The sequence below is a fragment of the Heloderma suspectum genome, chromosome 5 (genome assembly GCF_057233095.1).
Source record: "Heloderma suspectum isolate Gila_16-S chromosome 5, 16-S_ref, whole genome shotgun sequence".
In the NCBI taxonomy this organism is placed as follows: Eukaryota; Metazoa; Chordata; class Lepidosauria; order Squamata; family Helodermatidae; genus Heloderma; species Heloderma suspectum.
Genome location: NC_139462.1, coordinates 186185554 through 186200229, shown reverse-complemented (window position 1 = coordinate 186200229; position 14676 = coordinate 186185554). Strand labels below are relative to the sequence as shown.

The 14676-nt window shown below is 45.8% G+C and overlaps 1 protein-coding gene across 1 annotated transcript in view; it reads right to left on the bottom strand.

Moving 5' to 3' along the window:
- Positions 1-14676, bottom strand: part of LOC146344947 (diacylglycerol kinase beta) — a 325000-nt gene that overhangs the window by 95159 nt on the left and 215165 nt on the right. The window contains exon 20 of the mRNA XM_084860457.1: positions 479-543. Within this exon, the coding sequence (XP_084716583.1) occupies positions 479-543 (65 nt within the window). The remainder of the gene's footprint in view (positions 1-478; positions 544-14676) is intronic.

Here is a 14676-nt window from a genome sequence, read left to right as displayed (position 1 = left end):
CAGCATTAATTTAGGTCCCTTATTTGTTGACTTACTTCTCATAGAGCAAGCTAAATACAGCTATTTCATGAAACTAGAGCTTGGCTACTTCATAGTCTTACCTCCCTTTTCCTGAAAAACTGGATCAAATTGATAACTTGGTATACAGTTGCAATTTTGAAAACATAGTATTTATTTGGAGTAAATAAAAATAAATTTTAAAAGCCTACATTCATAGAAGAAAACATAGGAAACAACCAAATGTTTGTCAACAGAAACATGCAAAGATTTGTTCCAGGACAGTAAAGGAGAAAACTGAAATGAAAGTGACAAGAGTGTAGGTGAGGAAACACCTTACTACAAGGCATAGTGATGTTATGGCTAGTGATGCTATTCGACGTTCATGATGAATTCATAACCTCCTTTGACAGGGCACATGCACCTTTCCCACCTAAGAATAGCCTACTCTTGCTAGATGTGGCTTTTCCCCAGCTCTCACCTGCTGTTGAATTTCTCTGGATGTTTTTCTCGCATGATGTGAAATCTGTGAGCAATTGAGGCATCCTGAAAGAAAGAAAAAATCACTTTGGGTACAATGAAAAGGATGAAATACTATTTCAAAACCTGTTAACCAAATAAAATGGCACATATTTATTTAGAGAATTCATACCCATTTTTCAAATTAACAAAATTCATAAAATTCCAAAGTTTAAATATCATTAAAATATAGCATCAAAATAAAATACATATAAAATAGCAATACAAAAAAGAGCAGCATAAGACCATACCAGTAACCACTTGAAACCCCAGAAGAAGTAATACTCTCCCCGCCCCAAGTCTGTTCAATTAAAATTGATTTTGGGGACAAACAAGTGAAGGCTCTTCTATCCCCGATTTCCAGCAATCTCTGTATTATCATATAATATGTGCTCCAGCCCCTTCATGGATCACTGCCTTGTTGTGGCGAAGGGGCTTGCGTAACTCAGTGAAGCCATAAGCTATGCCGTGCAGGGCCACCCAAGACGGACAGGTCATGGCAGAGAGTTCTGACAAAATGTGGTCCACTGGAGAAGGAAATGGCAACCCACTCCAGTATTCTTGCCAAGAAAACCCCATGGAACGTATCACAAGGCTAAAAGATATGACGCCGGAAGATGAGCCCCTCAGGTCGGAAGGTGTCCAATATGCTACTGGGGAAGAGCAGAGGGTATTTCCAAGTAGCGCCAGAAAGAGTGAAGCGGCTGGGCCAAACCCGAAAGGACACTCAGCTGTGGATGTGTCTGGCGGTGAAAAGAACATCCGATGCTGTAAAGAACAATATTGTTTAGGAACCTGGAATGTCAGATCAATGAATCAAGGTAAGCTGGAGGTGGTCAAACATGAGATGGCAAGATTGAACATCGACATCTTGGGAATCAGCGAACTCAAATGGACAGGCATGGGCGAATTTAATTCAGGTGACCATCATATCTACTATTGTGGGCAAGAATCCCTTAGAAGAAATGGAGTAGCACTCGTAGTCAACAAAAGGGTGGGAAAAGCAGTACTGGGGTACAATCTTAAAAATGATAGAATGATCTCAATACGAATCCAAGGCAAACCATTCAACATCACAGTAATTCAAGTCTATGCCCCAACCACTGAGGCCGAAGAAGCTGAGGTTGATCGGTTCTATGAAGACCTACAACACCTTCTAGAACTAACACCAAAAAAAGATGTCCTCTTCATCATAGGGGATTGGAATGCTAAAGTAGGAAGTCAAGAAATCACCGGGATAACAGGCAGGCATGGCCTTGGTGTACAAAATGAAGCAGGACAAAAGCTAATAGAGTTTTGCCAAGAGAACACGCTGATCATAGCAAACACTCTTTTCCAACAGCACAAGAGGCGACTCTACACATGGACGTCACCAGATGGTCAATATCAAAATCAGATTGATTATATCCTTTGCAGCCAAAGATGGAGAAGCTCCATACAGTCAGTAAAAACAAGACCTGGAGCTGACTGTGGCTCAGATCATGAGCTGCTTCTTGCAAAATTTCGGCTGAAATTGAAGAACATAGGGAAAACCACTAAACCGTTCAGGTATGACCTAAATCATATCCCTGATGAATATACAGTGGAGGTGAGGAATAGATTTCAGGGATTAGACCTGATAGACAGAGTGCCTGAGGAACTATGGACGGAGGTCCATAACATTGTTCAGGAGGCAGCAACAAAATCCGTCCCAAAGAAAAAGAAATGCAAGAAAGCCAAGTGGCTGTCTGATGAGGCTTTACAAGTAGCTCACGAAAGAAGGGAAGCGAAAAGAAAGGGAGAAAGGGGAAGATATACCCAACTGAATGCAGAGTTCCAGAGAATAGCAAGGAGAGACAAGAAGGCCTTCTTAAATTAACAATGCAAAGAAATCGAGGAAAACAACAGAATGGGAAAGACTTCAAGAAAATTGGAGATCTCAAGGGTACGTTTTGTGCAAAGACGGGCATGATAAAGGACAAAGAAGGCAGGGACCTAACAGAAGCAGATGAGATTAAGAAGAGGTGGCAAGAATACACAGAAGAACTATACAGGAAAGATCTGAATGTCCCTGATAGCCACGATAGTGCGCTCACTGAACTTGAGCCAGACATCCTCGAGAGTGAAGTCAAGTGGGCCTTAGGAAGCATTAGTAACAACAAAGCTAGCGGAGATGACAGTCTCCCAGCTGAGCTATTTAAAATCCTAAAAGATGATGCTGTTAAAGTGCTGCATTCAATATACCAACAAATCTGGAACACTCAACAGTGGCCACAAGACTGGAAAAGGTCAGTTTACATTCCAATTCCAAAGAAGGGCAACGCCAAAGAGTGTTCAAACTACCGCACCATTGCGCTCATTTCACATGCCAGCAAGGTGATGCTCAAAATCCTACAAGCTAGGCTTCAGCAGTATGCGAACCGAGAACTACCGGAAGTACAAGCTGGGTTTAGAAGAGGCAGAGGAACTAGAGATCAAATCGCCAACATTCGCTGCATCATGGAGAAAGCAAGAGAATTCCGGAAAAACGTCTATTTCTGCTTCATTGACTACGCTAAAGCCTTTGATTGTGTGGATCACAACAAACTATGGCAAATTCTTAAAGTGATGGGAGTACCAGACCACCTTACCTGTCTCCTGAGAAACCTGTACGAGGGTCAAGAAGCAACAGTAAGAACCAGACATGGAACAACCGATTGGTTCAAAATTGGGAAAGGAGTACGACAAGGCTGCATATTGTCACCCTGCTTATTTAACTTATATGCAGAGTACATCATGAGAAATGCCGGATTGGATGAATCAGAGGTCGGAATTAAGATTGCCGGGAGAATTATCAACAACCTCCGATATGCAGACGATACCACCCTAATGGCAGAAAGCGAAGAGGATCTCAAGAGCCTCTTGTTGAGGGTGAAAGAGGAGAGTGCCAAAGCTGGTTTGAAACTCAACATTAAAAAAACTAAGATCATGTCATCTGGCCCTATCACTTCCTGGCATATAAAGGGGAAGAAATGGAAGCAGTGACAGATCTTACTTTCTTGGGCTCCAAGATCACCGCAGATGGTGACTGTAGCCATGAAATTAAAAGACGCTTGCTCCTTGGGAGGAAAGCTATGGCAAACCTAGACAGCATAGTAAGAAGCAGAGACATCACCTTGCCGACAAAGGTCCGTCTAATCAAAGCTATGGTTTTCCCAGTAGTAATGTATGGCTGTGAGAGCTGGACTATAAGGAAGGCTGAGCGCCGAAGAATTGATGCTTTCGAACTGTGGTGCTGGAGAAGACTCTTACGAGTCCCCTGGACTGCAAGGAGGTCAAATCAGTCCATCCTAAAGGAAATCAACCCTGACTGCTCATTGGAAGGACAGATAATGAAGCTGAAGCTCCAATATTTTGGCCACCTAATGCGAAGAGAAAACTCCCTGGAAAAGACCCTGATGCTGGGAAAGACTGAAGGCAAAAGGAGAAGGGGACGGCAGAGGATGAGATGGCTAGATAGCATCACGGATGCAATGAATATGAACTTGAGCACACTCCGGGAGAGAGCGCAGGACAGGAAGGCCTGGCGTGCTATGGTCCATGGGGTCACGAAGAGTCGGACACGACTGAACGACTGAACAACAACAACATGTGCTCCAGCTCCTAGATGGCTGTAGATGAGTGTTTTGGGACTCACACATCCCACTACTGTCTGTGAACAAAGAGGGGAACCTAGTTGATGTTTACAGAGCTCCACGATACCTGTAGCTTCTAACATTGATGCTATGAGTCTGCAGCATTGGTATTGGATGAACAGCATTAATTTGCTTATGCATCACCTGGGTTCTTCCAAGAAACTAGATGTGGACAAGGTGTGTTTGCATGCACTGTGTGCACATATACACACAATACGGAGATAGCTTTTGGAGCCAATTTTTAGTTGAAAAGTGAAATACAAATAAAATAACTTAATAATAGTACTTGTGTTATTCTTAGGTTATAGTTATTTAGGGCGCAATCCTATAGTGATGATCGTAAGCCTCCAAACTCATAAGAACATGAGAACATAAGAAGAGCCATGCTGGATCAGAGCAAGGGTCCATCTAGTCCAGCATTCTGTTCACACAGTGGCCAACCAGCTGTCGACTGGGAACCTACAAGCAGGGCATGAGCGCAACAACACCCTCCCACCCATGTTCCCCAGCCTCTTGTATTGGAGGTAGCACATGGCCATCAAGACTAGTAGCCATTAACAGCCTTTTCCTTCAGGAATTTGTTCAACCCCCCTTTAAAGCCATCCAAATTGGTGGCCATCACTACATCCTGTGGTAGTGAATTCCATAGTTTAACTATGCACTGTGTGAAGAAGTATTTCCTTTTATCTGTCCTGAATCTTCCACTAATCAGCTTCATAGGATGAGCCCGGGTTCTAGTATTTTGAGAGAGGGAGAAAAATGTCTCCCTATCCACATTCTCCACACCATGCATAATTCTGTACACCTCTATCATGTCTCCCCTTACCCTTTTTTCCAAGCTAAACAATCCCAGCTCTTGTAACTTTCTCTCATAGGGGAGATGCTCCAGCCCTTTGATGATTTTAGTTGCCCTTTTCTGCATTTTTTCCAGCTCTACAATATCCTTTTTTAAGGTGTGGTGACCAGAACCGTACACAGTATTCCAAGTGTGGTTGCACCATATATTTGTATAGGGGCAGTACGATACTGGCAATTTTATTCTCAATTCCTTTTCTAAGCATGTCTAATATGGAGTTTGCCTTTTCTTACAGTGGCCACACACTGGGTTGACATCTTCATTGAGCTGTCCACCACAACCCCAAGATCTCCTTCCTGGTCAGACACAGCTAGCTCAGATCCCATCAGGCTATACTTGAAGCTGGGATTTTTTGTCCCAACATGCAACACTTTACCCTTGCTTACATTGAACCTCATTTGCCATTTAGATGTTCATTCTCCCAGTTTGGAGAGATCCTTTTGGAGCTCTTCACAATCCCTTTTTGCTTTAATCCTAAATAATTCAGTGTCATCCACAAACTTGGCCACTTCACTGCTTACTCCTAATTCCAGAACATTTATAAACAGGTTGAAAAGCATTGGTCCTAATACAGATCCCTGTGGGACCCCGCTATTTACTTCCCTCCATTGGGAGAATTTACCATTTATTCCTACTCTCTGCTTTCTGTTCTTTAACCAGTTACTGATCCATAAGAGGACCTCTCCTATTACTGCATGACTGCTACGTTTGCCCAGACTAAGTCTTTGGTGAGGGACTTTGTCAAAAGGCTTTTGGAAGTCCAGGTAAACCATGTCTAGAGGATCACCCCTGTGTAATTGGTTATTGACACTCTCAAAGAACTCTATTATTATTATTTATTACATTTCTATACTGCCCAATAGCTAAAGCTCTTTGGGTGGTTTACAAAAATTAAAAACATTAAAAATGCAATATATAGAGATTAAAAACCATTTATATAAAAACACATGAACAGACAATATACATGAAAGAAACATATATCTAAAACAACTTCAAACAAACAATCTCAAAAACAAACAAGCATAACCATAAGACATTCCAGGATCGATTAAAACTTATCATATGTTGCCGAATGCCTGGGAGAAGAGAAAGATCTTAACCTGGCACTGAAAAGATAACAATGTTGGTGCCAGGCAGGCCTCGTTGAGGAGATAATTCCATAATTTGGGGGCCACCACCGAGAAGGCCCTTTCCCTTGTCGCTGTCTTCCGAGCTTCCTTCTGTGTAGGCAGCTGGAGGAGGGCCTTAGATGTTGACTGTAGTATACGGGTAGGTTCGTATCAGGAGAGGTGCTCCGTCAGATATTGTGGTCCCAAGCTGTGTAAGGCTTTATAGGTTAAAACCAGCACCTTGAATTGGGCTCAAAAACATACAGGCAGCCAGTGCAAGCAGGCCAGAGTCGGTCTCACATGTTCACCTTCTTGTCCCCGTTATCAGTCTGGCCTCTGCATTTTGCCTGAGCTGCAGCTTCTGAACCATCTTCAAAGGCAGCCTCACGTACAGCGCATTGCAATAATCTAACTTGGAGATAACCAGGTTTCTTTAAGAGTGGTCTCACTACTGCCTCTTTGAGGCAGCCCAGGACCACTCCCTCTCATAAGAAGGGATTAGTCACCTCCCTGGCCCAGCCAGCTGTTCCTTCTCTGCCAGTTTTTATTAGCCAAGAGGGGCAAGGATCCAGTACGGAAGTGACTGCACGAACCTGTTCAAGCACCTTGCCAATGTCCTCGAGCTGTACCAACTGAAACTTATCCAGGAGAACAGGACAAAGCCGTGCTCTGGATACCTCACCAGATTCACCTGCTATAACACTGGCGTTTAAGTCCCAGTGGATGCAAGAGATCTTGTCCTGGAAGTGCCTATCAAATTCATTACAGCGGGCCTCAGAGGGATCTACCGTGTCCTTAGGGCCAGCATGTAAGAACCCCCGGACAACTCTGAAAAAGTTCACTAGGCGGCAGATAGAAACTTCAATAGAGGCAGCAAGATTATTTTTTTTGCTGCCCTCACTGCCCCTGAATATACTCTATCATAGGCACATACCAGCATTCAATTTAATCCACTAGGAGTTCTTCTCCATCTGCACTCAAGCCCTCTGCTATTTTGTTTCATTGCTCTCAGCTCTGGGGTATACCACTGAGCAGTTAGAGCTCTACTCAGGAGAGGGCGCTCAGGAGCAATCATGTCAACCACCTGGGTCATTTCTGCATTCCACAGATCAACAAAAGTTTCGACAGGAGAGCCTGCCATATCAGCCAGAAACCTCCCCAGAGTCCTCTGGAAACCATCCATATCCATCAGCCTCCAGGGGCAGACCATATTAATAGGTCCCCCACCCTTGCAGAGGGAAAAAGCTGCCATAAGCCTAAACCTCAGCAGGTAATGATCTGACCATGACAAGGGGACTGATGCAAAGTCCCCCACCTTCAGACCACCATCTCCATGTCCAGCTGCAAAAACCAAGTCTAGAGTATGCCCCGCTACATGTGTCAGGCCGATGATATGTTGGGACAATCCCATGGCCGTCATGGAGGCCATGAAATACTGAGCCACCCCAGACAAGGTGCCCTCAGTGCAAATGTTGACATCCCCCAGAACCAACAGTCTGGGGGATCGCAACAGCACAGTAGAGACCATCTCCATCAGCTCAGATGGGGTGTCTGTTGTGGGCAGTACACCAGCAGAGTCCCCAGTCTGTCCCACTGGCCCAACACAAGGTGCAAACACTCCAGACCAGTAGTCACGTGGACAGGGAGCCTGCAGAGGGAGATGGAATTCCTATAGACCACAGCAACCCTCCCACCCCAGCCCTCAGGTCTTTCCTGATACTGAACCGGTGGGCAGAGCTGGGAGAGACTACCTCCTCCCTCCTCACCCACCCAGGTCTTGGTTATACATGCCAGATTGGCCGCCTCATCCACTGTTAAGTCATGGATGAGGGAGGTCTTACTTTGAACCGATCTGGCATTTAAAAGCAGCATCCGGAGACCCGAGGGCAGGCTGATAGGGCAACCACCATGCCTGCGGTTGGAGTGAGGGCTGGAACACGGCACAGCCGTTAACTGTCTGGGCCGTGTTCCTCTAACCGGGCTAGCCCTCCTCCCAACGCCACATCTCCCTTGACCCGTAACCACAGTAATTGGGGCCCCCTCAAGTGACCAGACTTGGCCATATGTCCTCTCACCCAGGCATGTAACAGGATCCTAAGCAAAACAGACACAAAACAAAACAAAAAACAATAACAACCAACACCCACACATAGAAGCCACAAGAACCAGTCAACCCAGTACTAGGGGGGTGGCCCTTGCCCTTGCATTTCCCCCGAAGTGTCTCCCCCCAAAGGGGCGCTGCCACCTTTGGCATTGCTGCTGCCAGCGTGCTGCCGCTAGGGATGTATGAAAGTCCCTTACCTGATCCTGAAGCTTGATTCACGGTGGGGGGGAGGCGCCCCGTCCCTCCCCGCCGAAATTCTGGCCGGGGGGGAGGCGCCCCGTCCCTCCCCACTGAAATTCTGGCCGGAGGGGAGGCGCCCCGTCCCTCCGGCCACGAATCCTCCTGTCCTGCCGGGACACAAATGGCGGCGGCCATAGCCGCCGCCGTTTGCGTCCCTGCAGTCAGCCGTGATAGGCTATGTAAATGTTTACATAGCCTATCACGGCTGAGTGAAAAAAACAAAACCGCGCGTACGCAAATGGCAGCGCCCATGGGCGCCGCCATTTGCGTACGCGCAGTTTTTTTTTTTTCACTCAGCCGTGATAGGCTACGTAAACATTTACGTAGCCTATCACGGTGTTTTTTAAAAATCTAGCCGTGATAGGCTACGTAAATCTTTACATAGCCTATCACGTTTGTTGTTGTTGTTGTTTTTAACTTGGAAATGGCGTCGGCGGCAGCCGGTCGGAAGACCGGCCGCTGCAGCTGCTGCCGAACCGCCACCGGAGCCGCCGCCACTGCCAGGGACATTCGCACAAGGTAAGTCCCGTCCCAGGGGGGTGGCGGGGGGGTGACGGACCGTTTCTCCACCAATTTTGGGGGGCCGAATGCGCTGGCATTCGGCCTCCCCGAGATTTGTGGAGAAATTATCTGACATCCCTAGCTGCTGCCCCGCATCAGAGCTGGGCAGATAAGAGTCTGCCCAGGGAGCTCGGGTCCAGCCAGCTCAAATCAGCCATAATTAGCCCGGGGGAGTTTTTTCTTTCCCTCTTCAGCTCCAGCCAGGGAGGTGGCTTCTCAATGGCAGCAACACAGTCCCAGGCAGGGCCAATAAGGTGGTAAGTTGGCCCACCTGCCTCCATTTGATGTCCCAGCTCTAAAAGGTTAGTGAAACAGGACTTACCTTTGAGGAAGCCATGTTGATACTTTTTCAGCAGGGCTTGCCCTTCTATCTATTTTCTAATTTTATCTTTAATAATGCCTTCAACCAATTTACCCAGAACAGATGTTAAGATAACCAGCCTGTAATTTCCCAGATCCCCCCTGGATCCTTTTTTGAAAATTGGTGTTACACTGGCCATCTTCCAGTCCTCTGGTATAGAAGGTGATCTTAGGGACATGTTGCATATTTTGGTTAGAAGATCAGCAATTTCATATTTGAGTTCTTTGAGAACTCTAGGATGGATACTATCTGGCCCCAGCAATTTATTTGCTTTCAATTTATTGATAAGCTTGAGAACTTCATATTTTGTCACCACTATTTGTCTCAGTTCCTCAGACTCCCTTCCTGAAAACATCAGTTCAGGCACAGATGTCTGTCCTATATTTTCTGCAGTGAAGATTCAGCTTCTCTGCAATCTCCTTGTCCTCAGCCAGTACTCCTTTAACTCCATTGTCATCCAGTGGTCCAACTGCTTCCCTAGCTGTTTTTCTGCTTCTGATATATTTAAAGAATTCTTTATCGTTGGCTTTGATGCTGTTAGCAACATGCTCTTCAAAATGCTTTTTTGCATCACTTATTGTCTGCTTGCATCGCCTTTGTGCAAGTTTGTGTTGCCTTTTGTTTTCCTCACTTGGGCACGACTTCCATTTTCTGAAGGAAGCTCTCTTTTCTCTAATAGCTCCCTTAACACTGCCCATTAACCATGTTGGTGACCTCTTGGACTTGGTGCCATCTTTCCTAACCTGTGGTATACATTTTACTTGGGCTTCTATTATTGTGATTTTGAGTAATCTCCAAGCATTTTGAAGGGATTTAATCCTCTTGACTCCCCCTTTTAACTTCTTTTTCACCAGTTCCCTCATTTTGGAGAAGTCTCCTCTTCTGAAGTCAAATGTGCCTGTGTTGGACTTCCTGGGCAATTTTCCACTTAAATATATATTAAATCTGATAGCACTGTGATCACTGTTTCCAGCTGGTTCAACAACATTTACATCTCGTACTAGGTCCTGGGAGACACCATTTAGGATTAAAGCCAAGGTCACCTCCCCTCTGGTCAGTTCCATGACCAACTGTTCTAGGGCGCAATCATTTAGGACATCCAGAAATTTATCCTCTCTGTCATGGCTGAAACATGCCTTTATCCAATCAACGTGGGGGTAATTGAAGTCACCCATTATTACAACACTTCCTTGTTTGGAGGCCTCCTTGATTTCGTCTTCCATCTCAAGGTCACTCTGAGTATTCTGGTCTAGGGAGCGATAGCATGTTCCTAGCACTAAATTAGTTTTGGAGCCTGGTATTGTCACCCACAGTGCTTCTGTGAAAAGCCTACCCCTTTTAGGTGCTCTAGTCTGCTTGACACTATGCCCTCTTTGACGTACAGAGCAACACCTCCCCCATTATGCCCTTCCCAATCCTTCCTATAGAGTTTATATCAGAGATGACTGTGTCCCACTGGTTCTCTCCACTCCACCAGGTTTCTGTAATGCCCACTATATCTAGGTTTTCCTTTAAAATCAAGCACTCCAAATCTCCCATTTTGGCTCGGAGGCTTTTAGCATTTGCATAAAAACACGTATACACAGTATCCCTCCCCAGATGCCTCTGGCGTTTGTATCTTTTGCTATGGGACACTGGCCCCTTTGGTTGGCTATTATGTTCTACCATGTACTCTTTGCCTATTTCCTCCCCTTCTACATTTGGGCAATCAAAAACATTTAAATCTTCATCCCTTTGGGATGATTTAACCTGAAGCAGATGCTTCCTAGCTCCTGATGGCTTTCCCCTAGGATTTAGTTCAAAAGCTGCTTTGCCACCCTTTTTATGTTTAGCACCAGCAGTCCGGTTCCATTTTGGTTCAAGTGGAGTCCATTTGTCTTGTACAGACCCGGCTTGTCCCAAACCATTCCCCAGCGCCTAACAAATCTGAACCCCTCCTCCCTAGGGGTGTACAAAACCTACTTACCCGTCCGCAGAAGGGGTCCGTGTGTGTGTGGGGGAGAGGCGATCCCTCCCTCCCCCCGGAATCTTCCCCAGCCGGCTCTGCTCCACGGTGAGTCCGCGGAGCTGCCGGCTGGGCCTGTCTGCAGCTGGACTTCTGGCCACTGCCATGCAAATGTAGCGGATGCCATTTGCATCCCTGCTCTTTGCCACGATAGGCTACGTAAATATTTATGTAGCCTATCACGGCCAAGGGCAGGGATGCAAATCCCCCTGCCATTTGCGTCCGCAGGCCGGCAGTGGATGGCTGCGGAATGACAACGCTGGACCAGCCGCCACCAGATAGGGTCTGTCCTGACTGGCCTTCGCGGGGTGGCGGGGGGGAGCAGTCTGTTCCACCACGGGGTGGCGGATTCTAAAGAATCTGGCCTCATTGGAGTCTGTGGAGGATTTCTCCACCATTCCTACTCCTCCCTGCACCACCATCTTATTCACACACTGAGACTCCTCAGCTTCGCCTTCCACATGGAACAGGTAGCATTTCAGAGAAAGTCACCTTGGTGGTCCTGGATTTCAACCTCCTACCTAGCATTTGGCTTCCAGGAATCCAGGACTATATTTCCCCACACATTGGTACCAATATGGACCACGACCACTGACTCCACCCCAGCACTATCTACTAGGCTATCTAGATGGCGCGTGATATCCACAAGCTTCGCACCAGGTAGGCAATTCACCATGCAGTCTACACGCCCATCACAAACCCAGCTGTCTATGTGTCTAATGATCAAATCTCCCACTACCACAAGTCCCCCTCCCCACTGAGGCACATTCTCAGTGAAAGAGGATATTTGTTCACCTTCTGAGGAATGGGTCCCTTCTAGAGGATCATTTCCTTCTTCTTCAGAATGACACCCTCCATCCCCGAGACCTGCATTCTCCATCACAGTAGAGGAGCTGTCACCCTGGGAGTGGGACACAGCTACTAGGTCCCTGAAGGTCTCATCCACCAAGCTCTCTGCCTCTAAGCTTCTCCAGGTCAGCAACCTTGGCCTCAAGGGAATGAACTTGTTCCCTGAGTCCCAGGAGCTCATTACACCGAGCACACACCCATGACTTCCATCTAGCAGGTAGATAGTCATACATGTGGCATTCAGTGCAATACATTGGATAGCCCCCACCTCCATTGGCTTTCTACCTTCATAACTGGTTTTTTATTTGGGTGTGTTTTCCCTGGAAAACTTAGTTGTTTATGACAAGAAGGTGGGGAAAATATTTATAGTTATTTATTTACAGTTACTTACTGTGAGTACGGAATAGGGAAGAAACAGTCAACTGCCCTGGCTTCCTTGCCCTGTTGCTAAATTCACACAGTTGCTTAATTCACTTGTTTGCTGATGCTTTGTCACTGGGGCTGAGACGCTTCGTCACTGTGGCTCCTCCCACTTGGAGAGCTGGCTCCCTTGAAAGCCTGCTTCTTTATCTAGATAGGCCCAACTGCTGTTGCAGTGAATCTGATTAGAGGGCCTCTTCTGAAAAGCAAGGGAGGCTTACGGTCATCCTATGCAGGGCAGGAGGAGTGGCAGAGGCAATCTTGGCCTCCCCCTCCTCCTGCCCTGCATTTTTGCTAGGCGGGCTTTTTTGCCTGTCTAGAGAAAGCATCTCAGGGAGGGAAGGGGGAGGGAAAGAGCCTGGAGGGGCCTCAGAATAGCTTGCATTCTGGCCTCTCCAGTCTCATCCCCTCTCTGTCCACCTGAGAGAGTCAGCCGGCATGGTTCTTTCCATGCTGGCTGCAAGGGGGAGGGGGACGGAGCTCTGATTCCCTCCTTCAAGGTCAGAGCTCTGTCTCTGACCTTGGGAATCTGAACTATCCTATGGCTCCTCAGACATTGTCTAGGGGCCATAGGATTTTTCCCTCCATGTACGAATCCAGTAGGACTATTTCAGATTAATATTATCATAGCGTAAGCTTTTATACATTACAGACAATGCATCTGCCTCTTTCCTGTAATCTTTCCTGTACGTTTTCTAAGCAGTAACATCAAAAAAGTTGTAAGTAGGAGCAGTGACAACAAAAGTAAAGGCTTAGCCTAAATCGGTAAGCATTTGAACAGAGTTTGTAAAGATGTGAAAATCCTTTAGTAAACTCATGAAATATTACTGAACAATGTAAAATACAAAATATTATTCCATTAGCAAGTGGCACAGTAAGAGCCTGGAGAACGGGTGCCAGAACGTTGTGTCAACAAGATGGACTTGAAAGTAATGTATCAGCCACAATTGTTCTTTATATAATTTTACTGTCATTGTTGACTAACTTCCTTATACCCGTTATAAGAAAAATATGTGCACGAATTAATATCAGTTAAGAAATATGTGCACAAAATACTATCAAAGGGATATTTGAAGTATATCACTAACAACAAAATGGCTCAGAAGAGGTAACTCAATGAACAGTAGAAATTAATTTATAACTGGTAGCCAGCACCAAAGTAAAAGCTAGCAGCAACATATATTTATGTTTGTACCCTCACCTTTCCATTTAGAAAGCCTTGAAGGCATCTCACAACAATAGAAACATTAACAGTGTAATCATATAGCATGACATAACCTCACTGAGTTCAATAAGAATTCCTCCCAAGAAAGTATGTCTAGGATTGCAGCCCAAATCAATTAAAAAACCCTTAACAGTGCAATCCTATGCATGTTTAGACAGAAAAAACATCTTGTAAACCACCCAGAGAGCTTCAGCTATTGGGTGGTATAGAAATGTAATAAATAAATACAACTCCCAGCATTTCCCAACCACCATGGCTAGCTGGGGAATGCTCAGAGTTGGACTTTTTTCTGTCCAACCATGCATTGGTGTGTGCTCTAAATGAAGGAACAGTATAAAAGAGATCATCCATTAAAAATAAGTAACAATAAAACCGATAAACCATTAAAAACTTGGGAGAATAAGAGTATCTTATATTCTCTCTGAAAACAAAGTATGCAAGTGTCCAGTAGATCAGGGATGGGCAATGCATGGCCACATCATCATCATCACTTATTTATTTCATTTCTATACTGCCCCACAGCTGAAGCTCTCTGGGTGGTTCACATGAGGTCCTCTGTTCTCTTCTGTCATCCCTGCCGCCCTCAAACTGCCAAATTCAGCAGGGCAGCAGCAGCAGCACATCCCCCCCCCCCACAGTGGTTTGCTGCTGAAATTTGGTAACAAACCACCACAGAGTGATTTTAGTGGTTTGCCAATGAATTTAGGTGGCAACTGGCAGATTTTTGTTTGTTTGTTGCAGAAACGGCACTGAATTCAGTGGTGGGGTGGCGGCGGC